A 24,867-nucleotide genomic window follows, 5' to 3' on the forward strand; every position below is an offset into this window, starting at 1 on the left:
TGAGGTAAAGTAGTCCGTGGCACCTGTTTACTTTTTACTGACCAAACACACCCCCGCGCACGTAGACACCGCGTGTAACAACTTGAAAGCTTCTCATGAACGTCTTTTTTTCGCTAACATTTGAATTCAAGTAAGCAAGGGTTTAATAATCTATTTTTTTGACAACGTAACTAGACTTATAAATTCTCTTAAAAAAATACAAATAAAATACTTTTCAACTCCCAAGCAGCATTTAAAAGTACAACACATGTACTGTATTTGCATAGAAGTTTGATGTATTTGTACTTTATTGTAGTATTTGTATCTTTATAACTCCAGACTATGCACATTAAACTTAAACCATCTTAAGTGGATCTTAACCCACCATCTTAATTGCTCAATCAATACTATGACAAAATAAGTTTAGATTTGAGATCTATCTGGAGATAATTTTTTCTTACTTAATTTAGAGGGGGTTTTTTTCCCCTTCTTAAACTACCAGAATATTTATCACATCAAATTTAAGCGAAGTGTCAAAAAAGGGAACTAGTAAAAGAACAGGCTGATTAGTTAGCATTGCATCAGCCATTTACCAGAAAAAAAATGCAGCAACAGTTGTCCGCTGTTAGTGACTGTGTGAAGGAAAGTTTACAGTCTGACAGACTACGAAGGAGCTTTAAAATTAGTCTCTGGTTAGCAGCTTTGGTATAAAAATATAGCAGAGTAATAATAAATCATAATAAAATCCTTCCTAGAATAGGATTGAGTCTTGAAGAAAAGCGGTGCAGATGCAGTTACAAATCTGTTTTTTATTGAGAAAGCGGCACAAGCTTGTCTTAAAAAAAAGGGAATAAGAGAAAGAACACTTCCAACAATTCACAAAAAAACAAAAAACAAAATAACTGTCATCACTGTTGGGCTTTAGGGGGAGAATTTTGGTGGGTCCATCTCGTCTACTTTCAGAATCTTCCGGAGCGTTCTCGATCCCTCGACCTCCGCCTCTCGCGGTCCCGCCGTCGATCCCTGGAGCGGGAACGTCGTTCCCGGGAGCGCGAGCGTGAGCGGTGTCTGGTAAAGAAGAGAGCAAAAGATATTTATTTTCAAATTTAAAAGCCATACACAAAAGCAGTTGTCTTGCTCTCGGGCTTTACAGGACCTTTTCCTGCGGCGGCCGTACAGCTCCCTCCTCAGTTCCCTTGATATTGGTTTCAGATGCATGAAGTTGCAGAAGCCACCTCGGGTGCACTCTCTGTAAGTAAGCAAGTGTGTGAAGTTTGATTTCTATTGCACCTTTCTACATAAACATCACAAAGTGCTTCAAACAAAACACCAGAATATAAATTATCAAGTTCCAGTCACAGATCTCTCAGAAGGAGAGTGTTCCAGAAGCCCAAAACTGTCTCCTTTAGTTTTCGTAAAGAAGATGAGTTCCCAAGACACTCAGCCAGCAGGCTCTGATCACATGAACTCAGGGATCTAAAAGTTTGCTCATGTAAGCTGATGTTTGCCTATGAAAAGCTCTAGAAGTCAAACCCAGAATCTTAAAATGGACCCTGGATTCATCAGGGAGCTGGATCAGCAACTGTGTGATGTGAGAGTACGCCATTCTAGAGTTTCTGCATAAACAAGTGAACGATAAAGCCAGATGTGATGTAATAAATGCATGAATAACAGTCACCGGTTTAGAGTGTGAAACAATGTGACTTAGCTTGGCAGTATGTAACACAGGAAAACAGGATGTGAAGGGTTAACGTTGCTGGCCTTGCATTTTGTAGATCTGTGCCACGAGGAAAAGTTGGCTCATAGTCGCACATTCTGAGGAGCCCTGCCAACCCACCAAGCAGAACACCTAATCTTTATCTGCCTCCAGAGTTGAGGGAGAGCAAACAACCCCGTTGATCCAATGGAAAAAAAAAAAAAAAAAAAAAAATCACAGAGGGACTTGTAAAGGAAAAGATCGCAAAGACCCTATCACTGACCAAGGACAGAGTGTAACTACATGTGCACGCTTCTCCTTTGCTCTGTGCCATCATCGTGTCAGCTGATGCTGTCCTTTTAGTTAAATGTGATTGTTTTACACTCAGGGAGACAGGCCCATTACAGTTGCTTCGAGTGCTGCATCCTGAGGCTAGCATCCTTGATTGGTAGACAAGCATTGGCTCCAGGGTGAACAGTGAGGCTCTGTCATCTATCCATCAGCGGCAGGATGACACTGTCTACATTATCTTGTAGACTGTCTAAGTAAATGGCCTGGCCTGTATTTGTATATGCGCCTTCAAAATAAAACAAGACGCACACCAGCTAAGAAGTTGCAACACGCGTTTGCGTACATAAGATTTTCTGGAGGAGGACAGATTTGTTTAGAACTCTTAAAGAAGTCAAAGAAGCAGGCTCCTTTAAGCAATTACTTTGGTGTTCCTCCACCTCCAAAGAAATGTCAGGAGTCCAAAGCGCAAAAGGAGTGCGTATTCTTGGAAAAGTGGTTGCAGGAGGTGAGCTGGCTTCAAACAAATGATGAACGCACAGCGATGTGGTGCAGAATATGCCGTGAAAATCCCACTCTAGTGGACAACTTCTTATCTAGTGCGCGTTTTTTATTTTGACAGCGCACCTGCAGACCACTTATGTGCACCCCTGTATATAACCTTTCAAGCATTAAAGAGGCCGATAGTGCCAGCATTAACAGCAAACTAATGTGACACTGTGAGCATACGATGTTACACATAGTACAAAGTGACAAAATTCTCTTAAATGCACATGCAGTATTTGTTTTAAGAAAGTTTAACCTCTACTCCTTTTTTTACTCACTACAGCCCCGCCCCTCCAGTTCTGCCAGAGGTTTCTTCCTGTTAAAAGGGAGTTTTCCCTCCCACGTTCACCAAATGCTTACTCATAGAGGTTGTCCAATTGTAGAGGTTTTCTTGTATTATCATAGGGTTTTTATCTTACAATATGAAGCATCTTGGGGCAACTGTTGTTGTGGTTTGGCTCTAGATAAAAAACTTTTTTTTCCCTTCCTATAGTCCAGCGGTCCCCAACCCCGGGGCCTCGGACCGGTACCGGTCCGTGAGTCGTTTGGTACCGGGCCGCGAGAGTTGAGGCTCAGGTGTGAAATGTTCAGGGTTTTTATCGGTTTTGAGCGTTATTTTGTTATCGTTTACTTGGTTTTCCTGGGTCTTTTCACATGTGTTATGAATACATTTTCTTTCTTTCGGTACCGGTACTAATTTTATTTTGTTGTAAAGGCCAGTCCGTGAAAATATTGTCGGGCATAAACCGGTCCGTGGCGCTAAAAAGGTTGGAGACCGCTGCTATAGTCTATTAGTCAGCTGGTTAATTAAATACAGTAAAATGCTTTCATTAAACACTAACACGTTTTCTCACAATACTCACCCCATTTCATACTGACGGCAGCAGGCTTCCCTGAAGTCAGTGACTGGGGAGAGTTCTGCGTGGATGGGCTGGCCATTGAACCAGCGGTTGTTAAGGTCCATAACGGCTTTCTCTGCATCCTCCTCGTGACGAAACTACACCCAAAAGACACACACATACTTAGGAAATTACTGGTTTAAGCTCATCATAACAATTCAACCCCGTTTAAATAAACCAAGATCCTAAAACAGACCTTAACATAGACATTGCCGACGAGGTGGTCGCCTAAGTTATCACAGACGTTCATCTCCTCCACTTCTCCATACTTCTCCTCCATCTCTGTGAACACCTCCTGTGTTGGATATTGGGGGGGGGGGGGCACAATCGAAACCTGTCAAACCAGTTCTATTCTTATATTGCACCTCTTATAACCAGGAAAACCTACCACACAAACTAACCAAAGTACAAAGCGGCGGTAATGTAAAAACTGTGTAGTAAATAATATGTAGTAGTAAGTAATGCTATTATTGTGGAGTCATGCTGAGTGGCTTTTAATCAGTGAGTAATAAGTTATATAACAACTAAGAAGGATTATTAACCTTTACAAACAATCATCTCTACAACACATATTATAAAAACTGTTTTTAAATCTCATATTCAAAACCTATGAACATGATAAACTCACAATCAGTTTTTATTGGGTTATTAGTTAGCCAAATACCAGCCCCTCTAAACCAATAAAAGATCCTTGCTTCATGAATACACTGTCAATAACACCTTGCCCCAGTTGCTCTTTTTGGCTGAAATATGCAGATAACACATTCATGACGTCCAACAGTGCCACACGTGGGACACAAAGGAGAAACAAAAGTTCACTCACCTCAAAGAACTCATCGTAGTGCTCCTGCATTTCCACATCGCTGACGGCACCTAAAAAACGCCCAAAAAGGGACAGTCATGTCAAAGCTAGACAGACACTGGTGGTTAAAAACTCAGACCATGTTAAGCAACATCAAATCTTGCTAAACCCTGTTAATAATATAAAGTAAAGATTCTGAAGGAGATGCTACACAAACTGTCTTTAACAAGAAAACCCTTTAGTCTTCTCCAGGTTGGTGGATTTACTTTAAAATGACTTTTCTTGCAGTGTTTTGCCACCTTTACAGAACTGTTCACTGAGTACACAGGGATCCTAACATTAAATATGCATTTTAATGACAAACCCCTGACTAAGTCGGGGGCATCACTAGTAGAAGCCAGCTTCAGTAATGCAGAAGCAATCACTGTGCACTCAGTATGAAAACATTAAGTGTAGAAAACCCAGAAACAGTACTTTAATTATAGCTTTTTGGTTTAATCACATCTTGAAAATGAAGGAAGTGAAAGAAAAGCTGCTCTTTGCACATCAGTGCATGACACTGACTGGGCTAATTGGAGTTTAGGCCTGGAAAACATGCAAAACAGCATGAGGCCCAAAAACTCTGTGTGTGTGTGTGTGTGTACAGAGGACACAATTCTATACTTGACCAAATTTGATGTGGGGAGGTGTGGTATAATGAATTAAGTGCAGTCAGTGCTGGAGGGTCCTGCGGATGAAGGGAGAACTTACAGTGTAAGCATCAGCAGACTGGGCAGTTTTCAAGGTTATGAAGGTAAATGTTCAAGAGGGAAATGGTCTGAAATACAAAACGTAAACTGCTGTGATATAAATCCAACCGAATACAGAGCTGGGGAGGAAAACAATGTTATTAGATAATTTCTGTTGTGAAATTGCTCCTGCTGATCATGTGATGGTTACACCCGTTTGCACAATCTCAAAAAAATAAATAAAAAAATAAAAAATAGACCACTCCGCTGTTTTTCCCCTTAATATAGCAGATCTGTGGTACAAGAAGGCAAGACTGCACAATCACGCTGTATAATGTAGCTTTTGAATATTTTAGCTCATCATGAAAAGGCTGTAATATTAATAAAGGTCTAAAAGAACACTGCTTGACTCAAAGTTTAATTTTGGAGGTAACAGATCATCAATCACACCTGTTTAGTCTCTTAAAGTGTTTCTGAGTTGATTCATTAGATGAAAACTCTGCTTAAAGATTCATTCATTCATTAAAGATTCACCTCAAAATAATGGATAATCTGAACTTGTTCTTTAAAACATTTATAGCCTCACTTGGATTTTTCTTTGAAGTGGATCTATTATTAAAATTAAATTTTATTTATATAGCCCCCAATCATTACAACAGATTGCTTCAAAGTGCTTTATATTGTAAGGTGAAGACCCTACAATAAAAAAAACAGAAAATAACCCCAACAATCATACGACCCCCTATGAGCAAGCACTTTGGCGACAGTGGGAAGGAAAAACTCCCTTTTAACAGGAAGAAACCTCCGGCAGAACCAGGCTCAGGGAGGGGCGGCAATCTGCTGCAACCGGTTGGGGATGAGCGAGTGAAGACGGGACAAAGACACGCTGTGGAAGAGAGCCAGAGATTAATAATAACTAATAATTAAATGCAGAGGTGTATAAACACATAGGGAGTGAAAAAAGAAGAAGAAGAAATACTCAATGCATCATGGGAATCCCCCAGCAGCCTAGACCTATTGCAGTATAACTCAGGAAGGATTCAGGGTCACCTGATCCAGCCCTAACCAAATGACTTATCAAAAAGGAAAGTAGAGATACTGTCTGTCACACGATTCCAAACTGGAAGCTGAAGGCTCTGCCTCCCATTCTACTTCTAAATCCACCACAAGTAAAGCTGGGCGATATGAGATTTTTTCATATCACGATATGTTTTTTTCATTTCAGGCGATAACGATATCTATCACGATATAAGCCAAATAACTATATTTGTAAGATTTAAATGTGCTGTTGCTCACAAGTAAAATGTGAAATAATCAGCAGCTTGTTTTTATTTAAATATTTATTTCCCATAATAAGTTCAACAGGGTAGATGTACTTAAGGAACATGAGACTTTTTCAGATAAATAAAGGCAAATATTGCAAACTACACAAAAGGCAGCCGCTAAAGCGTTTAAGTTTCAAAACAGAACAAACGAAACAGACTACTAAATTGTCAATTCCACTTAGAAACAAAATATTAATTCTAAAAATAAATCTTAGTTTGTTTTACAGAAGAACAGACAAAACTGACTAACTTTTGTCAATATCAAATAAACTGAGAACTAAAAGGAAATTCTCAATCTCTCCTTGTTGTATAGCTTAGCTTTTCAAACTGTTTTAACAGTTACTTTAGTCTGACAAAAGCCGAATGACGAATTAGCGCTTCCAGTCAGAGACTGAGGCTACGTCCACACGTACACGGGTATTTTTGAAAACGGAGATTTTCCGTTTTCGTTTTAAAAAAGAATCCCGTCCACACATAAAGGCAGAAATGAAGGAAAACGCTGCTATGAACATGCCAAAGCAGCAGGTGGCGCTAGATTCCTAACCGTGCAGAAATGTTGGCCAATCAGAAGTCTAGAAGCCTCGGTGGGAAAAAGTAAACAAAGCTGGGGCATAGAAGCAGAACCGAGTCGTATGTGTGGACGGACAGTAACTGTGTGTATATGTAAGCATTTAAACACTGCAGAGAGTAGAATTAACAGTATTGTAGAAATTCATTTCACCGAAACAATAACGTGGCGCACAGTGTGACGCATGCACCAGTTTATTGTATTTCCAGACTTGCTTTCGGCACAATTTACAGTGCACGCTACTCTGTTTTTTGTCAGACTTGAAATAGCCGAAGTACCTTCACACTACGGAACTTCTATGGCTCTTCCGTTCGACAATCTCTCTGGCGTTGGAACCATCATCTGTTTTCTCTTCGGTCACGCTCGGTTGATTTTTCTAGTCGGCACACTCTCCACTTCCTCCATTACGCGCTGGCTCCATTACCCGCTGGCTGCTTCCCAAACAAACACACGTGCGGCTTGGCACTTGTGCTGTACGTAACAAGTCACGCGACGTGACGCTACGGCTGTGATTGGTTCGGCTCTGCGCTACTTAATTTAGATTGGCTGACCTTTTTTTTTTTTATTTTTTTTTTTTTAAGAGGACAAGAGCGGCGAGGTCTATCGCGATAGCTTAATTTCTCTATCGAGTAAAAGTTATATCGCGATACATATCGTTATCATTCTATCGCCCAGCTCTAACCACAAGTACCCATTATGCTCACTTGAAGCTCCAAATTTTTAATTTTTGGTTCCTACTAGGGTAGTTCTGCGTGATTCATGCTTTGGCACAAAAGCCCATTTCACCATCTTTCTACATCTATCTGATTTGGCTCCTGTTGCCCTCTCTTTAAGCAAACTGTTCTGATCAGCTTCCTCTCATAACGAGAGCAGCAGGTGGGAGGCGTTTCTATACCCATCTCTCTATGACATCATACAGAACCAAGAGTATAAAAAAACTCTCAGAATCTGAGCATTCAGAGTAGTCTGAAGGCACACAGGCACTACTTGTCCATATGCTCACACGTTCACATTATCTGAAACTTTGGACAACATTTAAAAGTACATATATAACAGACTATAAGAAAAAGCATAATAGCTCCACTTCAAGTACTACAAATTTCTATTTGTTTTTTTAATTTATCAAGTACAGAGTAGCTGTGTATTAAAAGACAGTCTATCAACATTAAACCAAATACAGGCCTGTCAAAGCTAGCTGGATGTGTAGTTTGAACACAGAGCCCAAAGACAAATAGACAAGCTAATTCTCAATCCACAGGCAGCCTATGACTCCATTACCAACCTACCTGCATGAGAGGGTCTGCTTCAGCTCTGCCAGACTGGGCTCGACATATTTACTGATCTCATTTCTTCCATAATCAGCACAGTTTGTAAGCACTGTTTGCTTTAGTGTCACTGGTCAGACGGTTGTTTACTGCATTCTGAGTTACGTGAAAGCAGAGGCATCAGAAGCAGGTGTTCATGCTTTTTTGTTTGTTTGTATTAGGCGAGTGGTTCCCAAACTTTTTCTGCAGGGCCTCCATCAGTAGATAAAAACATTTTTCAAGGCCACCCCTCACATGCAATCTTATACACACTTTTTTCTCACAAACTCCAAACAGCTTTTTAGTGATCAATACAGAAATACAATTTAAGCATGTGAACCTAAAGAAAAATAACAAATAAGAAGCAACAAGTACTCAGGAAGCACAAACCTCCACCAAGGCAGCAATTTAAAAACTGCCTACGTAATTTAAAAAGTTTGAACTTGTTTTGACTGAACAACAAAGTGCAGACTTTTGTTATTCTCCCTGTTGAAACCCATTTTAATATACTGCACATTATTTTGAGTATAACCATGTTTATTTATTTTTTAATGTGGAATAATTTACTCGACTATATTTTTATGGTTTTCCATTAGGTGGTAGTGCCTGTTAGGAGGTACTTTTTTTTTTTTTTAAGTGGCAGACGTTGTTGTGTTTGAGATGGCTGATGACAGAATCCGTAGGGAGCTCGAGGTTTGCTTTGTGTCACGTGCAAACAACGTCATGGGAGTTTCGAGCCGCGTTACTAAAACGATGTCGATGTCTATGTCTATGTTAAGGTGGTCCTCAGTTTTAATGTAAAACAGCTGAAACCAAGTTCAGCAGGTGCTAGTGGAAAAGAGGCATAGCATTATACGACACAGTGGTCCATTTTCATTACACACTGTGGTGAAGCAGAGACTGAGATATGCCTCAGTATATTTTGTGGTCTTTTTGGCAGTTGTACTGTCCACGCTTTGCTTCAGAGACCCATGTGTCATTTTATTCAGCACTGCTGGACCATTACTCTCATAACTGTGCCTTCCTAGTTTGGGAACCACAGGGTTAGATATTACACATCAACTGTGTTGGGGTTCGTGGGAGATAATGGGGTCCGAACAAGTTCTCCAGTGAAGAAGGCTGAAGCAGTCCCTTGGATGTGCTTTTATATTGGACCAGTGCTTTTAGGAAACAGAGCAAGAAAACGTTGCTGATGAAAGTTTCACTTACAGCGAGAAGCGTCGGCTGTCTGCGCACTGTTCTGAGGATTGCGGTAGATGTTCTGAATCAAGATGGTCTGTGGAGAAAACAAGAAAAAGTGCATCTGGTGAGCCAGGAGTGTCAGGTTTTCAACCTTTTCTGGTAACAAAGACTTCAGTTTGAGCCTGTCAGTAATATCATGCTTTAGCACATTTAAAAGAAAAAGAAATGTGATAAGTGTGACATATTAGGGTCAATGTAAAACTACACTGGAATGTAGGCTGGCCGTGTGTTTGCGGCAAGTTTGCCATGTCTTCCCCACTCTCTACATTTTAGCCCACACTCACAGTAACCTCAGTTAACCTACCTCACGCAACTTCACATACTTCACATAACATAAAGCACCAACTTTTTCCCAATTTCAAAACACAGGTTACTGAATACCACACACACAAAAAAAAAAACAAATGAAAAAAAAAAAACCCCACACTGAAAATGATCAACAAGAAGTCAGTGACACATTAAGGCAAAGACAAACAAAGCACATGAGTTTGGAATAACATGAACAGGACAATGACCAGAACACTTTTCTCACATTTACACCCACCCACAGAATGAAAATCACTAGAACCAGGACAAGTTCTCTTGTAAAAGAGATCAAATATACTCACGCATGGGATACATTTAACAGGAAAATTCACAGACACTTTTTAGGGTAACAGACTCATTGCTTTATGCATGCAGACCAATTGTGCTTATGAGCGTAGCCACTTCTAAAGGCTCATTTTGAGCCAAGAAAAACCCTCACTTTTTACACACACCATGCAAACCTAACATAACTTTAAAACCACAAAGACTTTGAGCGCATATGAGCAATTTTATGCTCTTGTGTCTAAATCCTTCAGGGCCACGGCATGCAACTCATTAAGTCAAGAGGGCAAACTGCAGGTCTTAATGTTCAATTCCGATTTTTTGATCAAATCCGTTTTTTTTGTCTGCTATTCACACTACAAATAAAATGTGACAGCAAACGCGCTCTAGTGTGAACACTCAAAGCGGCCTACATGCGCAAAAGAAGACGTCACACACAACACGCTCTGTTTAGACCCAGACCAAACAGTGTTGTTCGACTGATGGCCCTTAATATAAACACTTGTTTCAGACTTTACGTTTCCCAGTTTTGCTTTAAGTTATAAAGTTATTTTGTTATTTACATATGGCCTGATAATTATCCTTATTGCTGTTTTAGAGAGGAGCAGTGCTTCAAAGTATAGTTGTCTGTCAGAATCTGCAGATTATACAGTACAAATAAAATGTTCACGTTTCTCCAACGTTGTCTTCCCAGCAGTTTCACTGGATGGCCAGGAAGCGTTCACGATGTCTTCTCGGGCACTGATAATTGGTGTCTGTCTTGTGTCAGTGACGTAAAAGACGGATTTAATGCGACATGACCATTCAAACAGCAGTCGCTTTCTAAAACATCAGATATGTATCGGATTCAGTACTACATACAAAAGTGACCCAGATCGGATTTGAAAATATCGGATTTGTGCTGTTAACACTGTCACACCATGATCGGATATGGGTCGCATAGGGTCAAAAAAGTCAGATTTGATGCGCTTTCGCCTGCAGTGTGAACATAGCCTAAGTGGGTCAGGAGGTACACTGGGTTATCAGTGTACTGCAGGGCTGAGGGTTCGTGGTCGACCTCATGCAATAAAGTCATCAATTTAAAAAGGTACTTTGCTGGGATACCCACCTGGCTGAAGGTTGGTTTGTTGTGCAATCTCGAACAGCGGTCTCCATGTCTGCAAGCTCCAATTTTAAAGTAGAAGGAACAATTGACCCTGAAAAAAGAAGAAAAATCATTATCACACATATTTAGAATCTGACCTTGGGTGTTGCTAAGGTGTACGAATGTTGACATATTAACAGAACTAATGAAAAAGCAGAATGCAACTACCCTGTTTGTTCTGAACCATCAGTGATGGGTCTTAAACCGTTTATAGACAAAACCTAATACGGAGCGTAGAGATATAACCTTTATAAGCAATAGACAATAACTGTTTTATTACAGATGCAACATACAATAACAGTAGCTGCACTACAGTAACACAACCACACCCATAACACTGCACAGAAACAGCACAATGCTGCACACTCCGACTGGTAAGATAACGAATGAAATGACTGTGATAAATACAAAGGTTTGGTTGAAGGTTTGTTAACATCTGAGGCTGGTTTTAAAGACCATAAAGCCAACAAAGTTAGAAAATGAGACTAACTACGCTTCACAACCCGATAACTTGTTGTAGATGCTCTAGTCCTGCAGGTGCTGTCGCTGCCAGACCAGGCCTGACGTCTGGCTAAGTCCACAAAACACAGACGCTTCCTTGCAAAACAGAAAGACCAGATTTACATAGCCTGTCTAAAATGGGAGGGAGGGGTGCATTACAGAATGAAATCCAAAAGTATCAGGGCCATGACCGTCAGGTCCTTGGGAGTCATAGTTATACAAGAAGTTGGAACTTCATCCACTCCCAGAGGAAGTCAGGGCAAAACCCAGTCAGGAAACGAAAGTCTGTGTCTGCTTCATTTAGGACATGTGAAATGTCAGAGTAGTGCAGACACCAGGTGCAGAGGTGTTATGCGTTTTACATTTAATACATACTCGAAAAGATGTGGGAAGAAAAAAAAGGTACCAAAAAACTTCCAAAACATATATTTTGCATTTCTTTTAACTATTAAAAAGCATTTTAATCAACTCATAGCTCTCTGTGAAATTGGTTGATTGTATACAAATGATAATCTTAATATAATGATGCAATATGGACTAAACTTACTATATAAACTGCTTAGGTTACCAGGGTTATCAACAACTATAATGAATTTGGGAATTATACTTTATGACCCATAAATCTGTTGAAATTATATATATATTATGTGTAGCAGCTTATGTCAAAACCAGCATCTACAATATGTGTACATTGTTGTTTGTAAATACAGTTTTCTAAACAATTTTCAGTTGTTGTTTTTTAATTATTTGGGACAAGTCACGCATTCCTGTAAATAAGAGATCATCAAACAGCAACACTAATAGTACCTGTAACGGATTACTTTGTCTTATACAATGAATGTGTAAGAAGAACAATAAATACATGTTACTCATTTGTTTGGTGTATAGGAACAACTTTTTTTCACCATCATTACCACCAAGTCACGTCTTTTTCATATAAGACTGAAGCAATGAAGCACTGCGGGGCTCACTACTAGTACTGAAAGACATCAGTCGCATAGTAGACCGTGTGAACATTACAGCTACGGCTGGCCTACTTACTGATCTTTCATTAACGCGATACTTGATCAAAGTTTGTCCGGGAATTAAATTACATTGATTCTAGCCTCTTAATACGCACAGTACAAATGGATGTACGTTTCTGGCTCTGCTTGGGTATCTCAACCACTGTTGTGTTTCACCCGTACGAAACCAAAGATCCTACTTGTGGAAATCATCACATCAGTACATAAACGTATAGCTAACTTAAAGCTACTTTTAAGACTTCAGCAGGCACATAGTGGAAGATGCTTTCTGCTGCACTCCACCGGTGGGGCGGAACAATACAAGCCAGACAGGTACTCTGCTAATCAGCTTCTTAACTGAGCGGGCCACGCGTTAGCGGTTTCTTCTTCTCTTTGAAAATTTCTTTAACATACACTTAACATACACTCCAGTTGTGCACGCACAAACTGGAAACATTTAAAACAACTGAATGTTTTGGCGCAAACTAACAGCACGCAAAGGCTGCAAAGTAGCCAGGGCATGAGTTTCATTCAAAGCGTTAGCTTAACGTTAGCTTCCTCCTGCTAAGGTTAGCTTGACTGGGACATGCAGCTGAGCTGTGGGTACAAAATAAGCCCCACCGCCGGCAAAATAGAACCACTGCAAGTACACTTTACATAAAAGCGATATCTTATACGAATTTAAGAACGAATAATATTTAAAACTGACTGAAAACTGTTCAAAACTTACTTGTCTTTCTCTGTACCGAAAATGGATGCCAGGTACTCCGCCATTTTCGGGTCGTCGGAAACGTCCTCGTTACGTCATTACGTAAAGAGTGGGCGCTTGCGTATGGTTTTCATCCTGTACTTAGCCGTACCGCCGGCTGACAGCGCTGTTGTTTCAGAAATTAGTTCCCTCCTCGGGTGAACAGCGCTGTGCCATTTTTTTAATTTTCTCGAATAGCATGAAAATTCCCCTTTGATTAAGTAGTTTTACGTTATTCCCCACCAAAATGAGGACTAGTTTCCAGATATAGAATTGGAAAAAATTAAGCAAATTTATTTCCAGTTGGGACGCAGCATTACAAAGTAGGCTATTAGAATTATACTTTTACTTATAAAACAGCCAGATTATTTTTTTTAAGTGGATAGCTACTTTTCCACATGCTGGTGGCCAAAGCTGAGAGATATGGGCAAAAGAAAAAAAGCTCAGTGTACTTTTAAGTATAGGTGAAGCTCCCAACCACAGTATATTTCTATTCAAAAGATAAAAAAGCAACCCTGACATCTTTGGGGTGATTTATATCTTCAGAAACCTCCCAGAGGACTCCATTAAAACCCAACTGAAGGTGATTGACTGACAGATAAGGGGTCCACGGGTTGATGGTCTTACCAAAACAGCAACCACACACACATGTCAACAGAGTGGGCATTAAAGCCACAAAGTCCCCATCTCCTCTTCAGAGCAATGTACACCCTCCGCTCAAACCACAGTGCTCTGCACAAGGTCGCACAAGTTTGCAGGAGAGGCAGACGGCAACTTAAAAGGAAAGGAGAGGGGAAAGGAAGTCAGCTTAAAGAAGGTAAACCACACACTCTACCCAGAAGTGATGATGAAGGTGCACAGGTTCACAGAGCGAAACAAGACTCTGAAATGAAAAGTGTGCGCGAGAGAGGGCTCATGTGGGAACCCCCTGTTTTTGAGATATTTCACTGAATTTGACTTGCAAGATTTGCAGAAGCAAGACCACCCACTGGTGTACACACCCCAGCTTCAATCACACAGAGGGTGGGAGAGAGACAGAGATAAGGGGAAAGGAGTGAGCAGAAAGAGGAAGGAGCAAGTTTCATATCAGTGTTTCTCTTTTGGGTTTATCACATAATAATGCGCTTGGAGGAACATTACTGCCTTGGGCTGGCTGTTACTGGACAATGACGGGAGCTTTTCTCAGCATCATGAGGGCTAATCGATGCTGGACCATCCTCCATGTGTCCATCTTGGTTGGGCTGCTCCTCACCTTAAATGCTCAGAGTAAGTTGATGTTTTTGTACAGATCGTGTTGTGCCGTCTCAGTATTTGTGGAATATTTGCTTTCTTCTCTTCTCAGGCAGTCAGGCTGAGAAGTAAAGTGTTTGCGATCGTACTGGAAATGATCTGATAAAAGCTGTTGGCCTGATATTTTTAAAGGTTGTGACCCGGAAAGTGCCACATCCACATATGATGTAACTTTTGAGTGAAAAGTGGCTGCCAGTCGTGCAGCTTTAAAAAAAGATCAGAGGCAGAATTCAGTTAGATCTCAAAATCTCAAACTCAAACTATCAGTGGTATCAGATATCGAAGGCAGATTCTGCCATAAATGGCACAGCCTGCCTTTAAACATCTGCAGAGCTTTCTGTTTCAGATGCTAAAACTTTTGCTTCTGTTCTCCCAGAGCAGCAGGGTTTCTTACGTGTGGGAGCTTGATGGAAATAATTTGCACAGGAGGAAAAGATCATATATATTAAAAAGAAATTCTCAGAGCTCAATTAATCGCCTACTTTATGTTCCTTGTGCTTTTTTATGTGTGTGATGGTTTGGATCAGGGGAGATACTAGCTCCGTGTAATTTCCTGTTTTTAATTTCTCATGGGAAACGTAAGATGCACGTGACTTTATTCACAGCCAGTATAGTGACATACGCAAATGAGCGCACTCCTTTAATATAACTAAAATATTAAAAGTGAAGTGTCAGGTATTTAATCTTGTGTGTGCCGTCATTAAAAAGAAACACAGTTGAAAATTAGGAAGCAAAAAGTATAACATCAGTGAATCAGACATAATAGAGCTGCTGTAATTTTTAGTTATGAATAAGGTTAAAAAGACTGTGTGGACTGGGAGAGGCTGTGTTTGTGGGTCTGTGTCAAAAGGAATTGACCACACAAGTAAGAAATGAAACTGTGCAACTTCCTAGAGAGGACACAAGATGTACAGCAGTGGTTTTAATGGAGTAGGAAGAGCAATGTTGTCCAAAACCAAAGGTCAACAATGGTCTAGACAAACAGAAAGACACACAACAAAAAGACTGGAGTGGGCGAGACATGAAGTGACAAATAAACTGCTCATAAAACACAAAATAGCTTCGCCCAACGCTGATAAAAAGAATGCTGATGAATGGCTTCAAAATCTTTAGTTAAATGAAATCAAAATATTTCTGTGGCTCAGATTAAATCTGTTGTGTTTTACGTGGATCTGGTCAGGCCCGCTACAGACACCGCACAGTGTGAGGCGTCAGAATGGGCAGATATCAGGCTTCGTAAGAATAAAGGGTGTGGTGTAGATAATTAAATACATTTGTTTACGTGGCAGTATTTCTTATAAAAATACTAAGAGACTCCTGTTCACAAGAATATTGCTCAGAGAGGGATTTTCCCTCATGACAATGATCACAAACATACTGTAGTAAATACACAAGAGGAGAAACAATGATAACACAGACATGGTCACCTGTTGCGATGATGCAATACTCGTCTGGGCCCAATGAAGCCTCACATCCCTGTAAAATTTCTGTTTCAAAAAATGTTTAAAAAGTATCAATGGTCTTAATCACATATTTAAAAAAATTGACAATCTAAATATCCCCTCACAGTAATGCTTATTAAAACACCTTTTTCTACAGATTACTTGCTATAGTCACTCTGGTCTACTACAAGGTGTCTTTAAATGTGGTCTAAAGGTGATACAGTTGTCAGTGCTAATATTAATAGTAATCATGAAGGTGGGACCTAAATATTTGTCTGCCATAATGCTGGACTCTGCCTAAACACACGCCTGCTAAAAGATTTTTTTATGGTGAATGTTAAACGACAGAAACACTGTGGGACAGCAGCAGCTAAAAGTAATGTTTTTATAAATTGCAATTACAGGTTTATATGGACTTCACTTAAAGCATAACTATTATTATCAAATTCTTGTCTCGGTAAAAATGTCTAATAATTAATTCAAAAAAATTCACAGGCATTCTTAAACTGCTCTGAAGCTTCTGGGTTCAAATTCTCCCTCTTAACATAATATTCTTTGGTAAAACTTGAAAAGCAAAATCATCTCTTAAAGGTTTTCTACAGGACAGTTATGATAGGTGCTGTCCTGAAAACTCAGAAGTTTAAACTTCCAGTTTTTCTGTCATATGATAAACAGCTCCGGGACACATGCTGGTGGATCTTGTAGTGAGACTGTGAGCTCAGTATTTAAGAGCAGTGGAATATCTGACAGTAAAAGGTATACATTAAATTAATACACGTGGCTTTAGGTTTCCCTTTGTGTTAGGACGGGTTCACTCACAGTTTGCTGAACTGCTGGAGTTCATGCAAATTACTTTTCCACTCATTATCAAATAAATGTCACTGAGTGATTTTTCTTTTTAATCTTTTTTTTTTTCATTCTTACTGTTTGTCATACCTCATGTTTACTTCTTTGATCTTATTGTTGCAATATGATGGATATGTTTATATATTTATTAGTCTTCAATTAAACAGTCTTTATATAAATGTATTGTCTAAACACCTTTGATCAGTCTCTTGTGTAATATATTGCTTTATGTTCTCAATTAAATTAAAATTAACATCAAACATTTCTTAATTTCTAATTGTTCTTCTTTATGTGTTTGGTATAATTTCTCTTCTGCAGGTGACTCTGACTGTTCTACAGAAATTAGAGTACGTCGCAACACAGTTTATAATGCATCAGCTGGACAACAACTTTGGATTAATTGCCCAGTATTTTTTTGCAATGATTCACCAACAACAGTCACCTGGTATAAAGTTGAGGAAGCTATTGTCCCCGTCAATGTCAGCGGTGACAGTCACATTAAAACAGATTTGAAACCTTTAAACAAATCAGTATGGATCTTCTATTTGATCTTCCAGAACATTCTCAGACATGACTCTGGTCAGTATCAGTGTCAAGGTGGAGGGAGTATGGGTCATGCCATCACTGTCAATGTCTATGGTGAGTGTGGATTTTTCACCAATTATAATTCTCTAAGAAACCTTCACTCAGACCTCAGACAGCTTCTCTGTTGTTTTTTTTTTTTACAGATCATGCTGAAATTACCACTATTACACAGAATAATCTCACAGGTAAGAAAGGTTTTATATAATGTGTGTTGTTGTAGCTTTATTGAATCCAAACTGACTGAAACCTGTTTTTCTTGCAGTCAGCACGACTGCTCCTGACAATACAGAAACCTTGTTGCCGTACGTGTACTCTGCTGCTGGGATCGCCACATTCGTCATCATAGTCATAATCATATCTGTCATATCAATGCGAGGCTGTAAAGGTGAGCTGTTCTCTCGCCTTTTCAAAATAAAACATCACCAGATGTACTGAATACTAAACATGTAAACTGTCCATCCTGCAGGGAAGCCAAAGAAAGACAGTCAAGCTGAAAATCAGGTAAGATATAAAATATTTCAAGCTTATCACATTTTTTCCATCAATAATTTTAACTCGAACATTTTTGGATGTTTCCAGTACATGCAGATCCCCATGGTGGAGCGACCTCTTCCTCAACCCAGCTTGGAGCCCTCACAGAGAGGAAGCCCCTATGCTGCACCATCTCGGAGATCTACCAAGAGGAAAACTCCACCAAGGCAGCCCAATGAGTTTAGATTATCAAGAGATAATGAGCAGGCTTATGGGCCGAGTCATGTGGGCAGAGAGAGACAGAGGAACACCGTGGAGGAGGAGAGCGGCTCTGTTGTGTATGCTGCTCTTAACCACGAGCTGCCTCAGCGGGTTAATCGGCCACGGATGGAGGTGGAAGAGACCTCAGAGTACGCAGCCATCCGTTTGGCATAAAGACTAAGAACTGCTTGACTAAATCACACTAGAGGACAACTGATGAATATCTGAAGCTGGTGTAACTCCACCAGAGGAGACCTGAAGGACAGTTAGAAGGGAATGCAGAGACTCGAAGTAAAGAGTGTGGATACCAAAAACACAACTCATCACTTCTGTAAAAACTGCTCTTTGATCTTTGAGTTATACCGCACAGACCATCACACCTTGTTTACCTGAGATCCTGAAGACTTGTTAATAATTTAAATAGCAGAATCAGCACCCTCACATTTTGGTCAATATTTAAAAGCCTACAAGCTTTCATAAGTGTTTTTACTCTCGCTGATTATGCCTCTGCTCAGTTTGGGATTTAGCAGAGTTATGCTGAGATTCTTCACCAGATGTCATGTCACTTACAATGGGTACACTAACAAGAGCTGTGTTAGAGCATGTTTGATATATATGGGCACAATGTCTCAGCACAGACAATACCACCCAGTGTACCTAGCAAATTACACCTACAACGTCAATCAACCATAAAATACAACCTGTGCCAAGCAAACTGCAAAGAGTATGGTCTGAGCACACACATCACATTGTGTTTAGATTTAAAGCTGTTAGGGATTCTAACACCAAAGCTGTTGCCTCAAATGGTGCTTAATAGAAGCATTTTGTGTCATGTGGCATCATAAGCAGTCATCTCCAGGGCTGAAAAATGACAGAGGTGCCAAAAACTGCAGTTCCTCAAATGTCCACTTGAGGTTGACTACAAAAGTCAATCCTTGTAGTTAAAATGTCCAAGTTTACACCAGGAATAACATAGCAGCATGTCAAAAAGTAAAGGCTTGAAAATAATACCAAACTAGCTGGTAATATCAGTCAGCATTACTTATTTCTGTAGGTTACTCCTGTGCAGAGATGGGCAGTAACGCGTTACTTGTTACTTGTAACGCGTTACTGTAATCGATTACTTTTTTCAGGTACTTTTTGGCAATAGTAATCCCTTACTTTACGTAAGGGATTACTATTGCAAAAACGGTAATTAGATCACCGTTACTTTCCCGTAGGAACGCTGCGTTACTGCGTTACTAAAACCGTGATTTTTTTGCGAGAATGTCTCATGACAGTGACGTAAGCGAGTGCAACATTCGTGAAAACAGCTGTGTGCAGATCAACAATGGATAATATATTGAGTGCAGGAGAGAGTATGAGCGTGCAGCGTTTAAAGCGTGGAAGTACTGACCTTATTTTGAGTTTGATTCCATAAAAAGTGACAAAAATATTAGTGTCCGTTGTGTGTGGGAACAAAACTTCTTTTTACAGCGAAACACCCCCCCCCCCCAAACTTCTAAGCAAGCACCGAGTGCGCTACGACATAATGGGAAACTCACAGAGAAACTCACGGATTCTTCAACTGACCGCCTGCGGCACACCTGCACCAGGGCAAACCTCCGCCTACGCCACTCCTGCTATACAGGTGAAAATATAGCAACAGGACCGCAAGTCTTTGATTTTATTTATTTTCTGCCGTGTTTTACTTGCATCTATTTGAAGGAGTGAGTGTAAACAAAAATATATTTTATTTTATGTGCTGGAATGTGTAGAAAATAGGTTTAAATGTTAAACAAATTTCTTCCAGTCAGAGAATGTTGCATATAATTAAAGTTTTGCTTGATGCATAAAGTTAAAAGGTTAAAACTAATAAACCAAGTTTTTAAAAAGAGACTTTTCCATTTGATTACATTTTGTATGATGGATTATGCAGAAAAAGTAGAATTGGACTGAAAGATCTATTGCTTTCCATACTTTATCACCTATTCAGGTTGTAAATCGTGTTTTTTAAAAGTAACTAAGTAACTAAGTAATTAATTACTTTTGAAAATAAGTAATCAGTAAAGTAACGGGATTACTTTTTTGGGGAAGTAATCCGTAATTAGTTACTGATTACATTTTTCAAGTAACTTGACCAACACTGCTCCTGTGTGCTGCAGCTCCAGTGCTGTGTCAGAATGATGTAAAACAACAGCACTGTTCCTGTTAGCATGTCAGTTCATTAGCAGGAATGTGCACATTGTAGTGAATTTTAGTTCAATTCTATATACACGATCATCCTGCCATTATTCCTCATTAGTTTACCAAATATTTATTAACATGCTACTAAAATTAGGTTCCCACTGTTTTTGTGTTACAGTAAAAATTGTTGAAAATATATCTGCGCTGGGATATTAATGCATCATTTTAAAATACTAAAAATGTAGATTTGTGACCAGATCTGTAAAGATGTACAACTTCTGCAGGGATGTGGGTTAAGAGCCATATACAGGTATAGCAAACTCAGGGAGAGAGAGATGATCATTGTTCTGAGGATTATTGTCACTGTATTTGTGTGCATGACACATGAGTAAACTGTCCTCTAAGACAGAGGTGTCACAGAAGCTGTAGTCAGGTTAAGTCGTAGTACAAAACAAATTTTTGGAGATTTTTATGATTGTGTGTATTGATTTGAATGTTTGTTTGTTTTTTGTCATGCACTCACTGTGATGTTCTTCTGTTGCACATCCATGACTTGAATTAACTCTTGAGAAACTTACCTATGATAACAGTAATGGTTATCTGTCTGTATCATATCAGCTATCCACTGACTTTCTGACTACATGAATGACTAATGAGCTATTGTACTTATTGTGATTCTTTTGGGAATAGAAATGTAATATTAATCATTTTGTGCAAGTAAAAACTATAATATTTTCTCCATATCTGTTAGATTTAAAAAAAAGATTATAATGATTCATTCTCATCCTGTTTTTCCTGTAAAGAAATGAATTTAAAAAATCTACGCTTTTGTTTTAATCTGATTAATACCCAAAGTTTCAAGTGGTATATATAGACTGAGTGTTTCTGCCTTCAAACCATAAACTCTGGTACTCTGGTAACTCTGGTATGCATCCGAAGACACTCCTAATCAGAAGCAGGAAGTAAAGTCAACCACATATCATGCACTGTCACATGCAGAGCACATACAGTTTTTACACAAGTTCACAGCTGGTTCCTTAAATGTCTGCCATGAAACATTACTCTGTTAGGTTAGCTGGATTACACAGATGGATTACGTGGCAGAAACACACACGGACGCAGAATAGTTTGTGATGCAAGTTTTTATATACACGAGTAAGGGGGAATATTTACAAGGGAAAGGGCTATATACAGTGATAAATAAAAATGTGCCAGCAGGAAAACACCGAGGCGATGAGATGGAGCCGAAGCATACAGGTAGGTAGCAGACGCACCGGAGCTACCTGACAACAGGGAACAAAACAGGGTTTATGGCATACCGTTGATAGCCGAACGTTAAACACAAGTGGACGGAGAGAGTTGGAGAGCTTACTTGACCACCCCAAACCACAGCCGCTGCGGTGATTGCCGCCTGATGGTACGTAGCACTCCGTCGCGGATCCAGAATAGCCAACACAAAATCCTAGGTAGGCGGGCAGGCGATGGAACAGGCTAAGACAAAGAAAAGTAGGCGAAACGTGGATCCTTTAAAACATACAGCTCCACAGCGTAAAATCAACAGATGCAGCCTGTGCTAACTCGTTACCACTTGTGACAGCGATAATACTCCGACACCAGACGTCCGTGACTCTGCTCCCTAAAAGCGCTCACTGATGACGTCCGATGCGTCGCAGGTGTGTTGGAATGCCATCAAGCCCCGCCTCGCCTACCTATAACCAAAAGGAAAACAAAACCCAAACAACAACAGTACACCTACCCACCACCTCCTAACAGTATCCCCCCCTCAAGGAACGCCATCCGGCGGTCCTCCAGGCTTGTCAGGATGCCTCCTGTAAAAATCCACAATAAGCGCTGGGTCCACAATGAAGGCCCTCGAGACCCAGGAGCGCTCCTCCGGGCCATACCCCTCCCAGTCCACCAGAAACTGGAAACCTCGGCCACGACGGCGCACATCCAGCAGCCGCCGGACTGAATAGACAGGACCCCCGTCCACCACCCGGGCGGGCGGAGGAGGTTCCACGGGTGGGCACAGCGGGCTGTGAGAGACTGGCTGCAGTTGAGAAACATGGAACGTAGGATGAATCCTCATAGAAGCCGGTAATTGCAGCCTCACAGAAACAGGATTGATGATGCGTTGGATGGTGAAAGGACCCAGGAAGCGAGGGGCAAGCTTCCTGGCCACGCACTTCAAAGGAACATTCGCAGAGGACAGCCAAACCTGTTGGCCCACGGTGTATTGAGGCGCAGGCGTTCTCCTCCGATCAGCAGCCCGGCGAGTCTGAGACACGGTCCGGAGCAGCGCCGCCTTGGTCCGGCGCCAAATCCTCCGACTGCGACGTAGATGATCCCGCACAGCCGGAACCGCAATCTCCGCCTCCTGAGAAGGAAACAACGGCGGCTGATATCCCAGACAGACCTCAAACGGAGAAAACCCCGTAGCTGCCGAGGTGAGCGAGTTATAAGCATACTCAATCCAAGCAAGCGGGGTCAGAGGAGGCCACACAGCGCAAGGCGGACTCCAGCTGCTGATTGGCCCTTTCAGTCTGTCCATTAGACTGTGGGTGATAGCCCGAGGAAAGGCTCACCCCCACTCCTAACGCGGTACAAAAAGCCTTCCACACCCGAGAAACAAACTGAGGCCCCCGGTCCAACACAATGTCCAAAGGAAGTCCATGTAACCGAAAAACATGATCCACGAGCACGCGAGCAGTCTCCAGGGCAGAAGGAAGTTTAGACAGAGGGACAAAATGCGCCGCCTTGGAGAACCTGTCCACAATGGTGAGGATCACCGAGTGACCAGCGGAACGCGGCAACCCGGTAACAAAGTCAACTGCAATATGCGACCAAGGTCGACCAGGGACAGGCAGGGGATGCAGCAACCCGGGAGGGGCCAGGTGACGGCTCTTATTGCGCGCACAAGTGTCACAGGCCAGCACATACTCGCGGGCATCCCTCGCCAAAGCGGGCCACCAAAAGGAGCGCCGTAGCAGGGAAACCGTACGACGCACGCCAGGATGACAAGCAAAACGAGACGTGTGCACCCAGTGCAAGACACGCGCGCGCACGGCCGCCGGAACAAACAGTTTACCCTGCGGGCCCGAACCCGGGTCCGGATCCTGCCGCTGTGCCTGGGGCACCAAGCTCTCGATCTCCCATGTCACGGCCCCCACCACGCAAGACGAGGGGATGATCGGAACCACCCCCGTAGACTCAGACGCGGGGGAAAACTGACGGGACAAAGCGTCCGGCTTAACATTGCGAGAACCTGGGCGAAACGAGATCGTAAAATGGAACCGGCTAAAAAAAAAAACAGCTGCCACCTGGCCTGCCTGGAGTTAAGCCGCTTCGCACTCCGAATATAAGAGAGGTTCCTATGGTCCGTCCAAACCACAAACGGCTGTTCCGCCCCCTCCAACCAGTGACGCCACTCCTCCAAAGCCAGCTTAACCGCCAGCAGCTCACGATTACCCACGTCATAGTTCCGCTCAGCCGGAGAAAACCGCCGCGAAAAAAATGCGCACGGATGGAGACGGCCATCATCGGACGAGCGCTGCGACAACACCGCCCCCGCACCCACATCAGAAGCATCCACCTCCACCATAAACTGTCTGGCACCATCCGGGTGGGCGAGAACGGGCGCGGAACAAAACAACTCCTTCAACCGAGCAAACGCCTGCTCGGCCTCAGGAGACCAACAGAAAACTCGAGCCGAGGACGTAAGCCGGGTGAGCGGAAGGGTGATCTGACTGAAGTTCTTAATAAATCGGCGATAAAAATTAGCAAACCCCAAAAACCTCTGCAGGTGTTTGCGCGAGGAAGGAGTCGGCCAATCAGCAATCGCCCTGATTTTGCCAGGATCCGGCCCCACCCGCCCCTTAGCAAAGACATAGCCCAGGAACGACACAGAATGAGCATGAAACTCACACTTCTCCGCTTTCACAAAAAGTTTGTTTTCCAGGAGGCGCTGCAAAACGCTGCGCACCTGCTGAACATGGTCCTCAAACGACCGCGAAAAAACAAGGATGTCATCCAAATAAACGAACACACACCGATTCAAAAAGTCCCGAAGCACATCATTAATCAACGCCTGAAACACTGCCGGCGCATTCGTCAGACCAAAAGGCATTACCAAGTATTCGTAATGACCACGGTGAGTGTTAAAGGCCGACTTCCACTCATCTCCCTGGCGCATGCGCACCAGATGGTACGCATTGCGAAGGTCCAGCTTCGTAAAAATGACCGCGTCCTGTAAAGGTTCAAAAGCAGAAGAGATCAGGGGAAGAGGATATTAGTTCTTCACAGTAATGTCATTAAGACCCCAAAAATCAATGCAGGGTCGGAGAGATCCATCCTTCTTATCCACAAAGAAAAAACCCGCCGCCAACGGCGAAGACGATGGACGAATCAGGCCCGCCTCCAGTGACTCCGTAATATACCTCTCCAT

At 41.6% G+C, this 24,867-nt stretch overlaps 2 protein-coding genes across 2 annotated transcripts; one reads left to right on the forward strand and one right to left on the reverse strand.

Moving 5' to 3' along the window:
• Nucleotides 1-768: 768 nt before the first annotated feature.
• Nucleotides 769-13,441, reverse strand: LOC146642364 (splicing factor U2AF 35 kDa subunit-like). The gene is made up of 8 exons (XM_085399388.1): nucleotides 13,345-13,441; nucleotides 11,074-11,161; nucleotides 9,345-9,411; nucleotides 4,232-4,281; nucleotides 3,605-3,703; nucleotides 3,373-3,506; nucleotides 1,136-1,228; nucleotides 769-1,047 (listed from the first exon to the last, which is right to left on the reverse strand). Exons 1-8 carry the CDS (start codon nucleotides 13,386-13,388, stop codon nucleotides 939-941), a joined length of 684 nt encoding a protein of 227 aa, XP_085255514.1. The 5' UTR covers nucleotides 13,389-13,441; the 3' UTR covers nucleotides 769-938.
• Nucleotides 13,442-13,783: 342 nt separating this feature from the next.
• Nucleotides 13,784-21,071, forward strand: LOC146642365 (B- and T-lymphocyte attenuator-like). Its single transcript, XM_085399387.1, has 6 exons — nucleotides 13,784-14,628; nucleotides 17,259-17,579; nucleotides 17,669-17,710; nucleotides 17,788-17,910; nucleotides 17,992-18,026; nucleotides 18,105-21,071. The coding sequence occupies exons 1-6, from the start codon at nucleotides 14,529-14,531 to the stop codon at nucleotides 18,429-18,431; spliced, it is 948 nt and encodes a 315-aa protein (XP_085255513.1). The 5' UTR covers nucleotides 13,784-14,528; the 3' UTR covers nucleotides 18,432-21,071.
• Nucleotides 21,072-24,867: the final 3,796 nt, after the last annotated feature.

The sequence above is a fragment of the Rhamphochromis longiceps genome, linkage group LG23 (genome assembly GCF_057381845.1).
Source record: "Rhamphochromis longiceps isolate RC_006_pf linkage group LG23, R_longiceps_female_GT1.1, whole genome shotgun sequence".
Classification (NCBI taxonomy): Eukaryota; Metazoa; Chordata; class Actinopteri; order Cichliformes; family Cichlidae; genus Rhamphochromis; species Rhamphochromis longiceps.

Bases quoted from the DNA above. Each gene is read 5' to 3' on its own strand.
- LOC146642364 (XM_085399388.1), bottom strand. From the start codon at position 13,388: ATGGCGGAGTACCTGGCATCCATTTTCGGTACAGAGAAAGACAA. The intron at 11,162-13,344 runs GTAAGTTTTGAA...TTCTTTTTTCAG, and splicing joins TTCGGTACAGAGAAAGACAA to GGTCAATTGTTCCTTCTACT. The intron at 1,229-3,372 runs GTGAGTATTGTG...GCTTACTTACAG, and splicing joins TGCCGTCAGTATGAAATGGG to AGAGTGCACCCGAGGTGGCT.
- LOC146642365 (XM_085399387.1), top strand. From the start codon at position 14,529: ATGACGGGAGCTTTTCTCAGCATCATGAGGGCTAATCGATGCTGGACC. The intron at 14,629-17,258 runs GTAAGTTGATGT...TCTCTTCTGCAG, and splicing joins CCTCACCTTAAATGCTCAGA to GTGACTCTGACTGTTCTACA. The intron at 17,711-17,787 runs GTAAGAAAGGTT...TTTTTCTTGCAG, and splicing joins TACACAGAATAATCTCACAG to TCAGCACGACTGCTCCTGAC.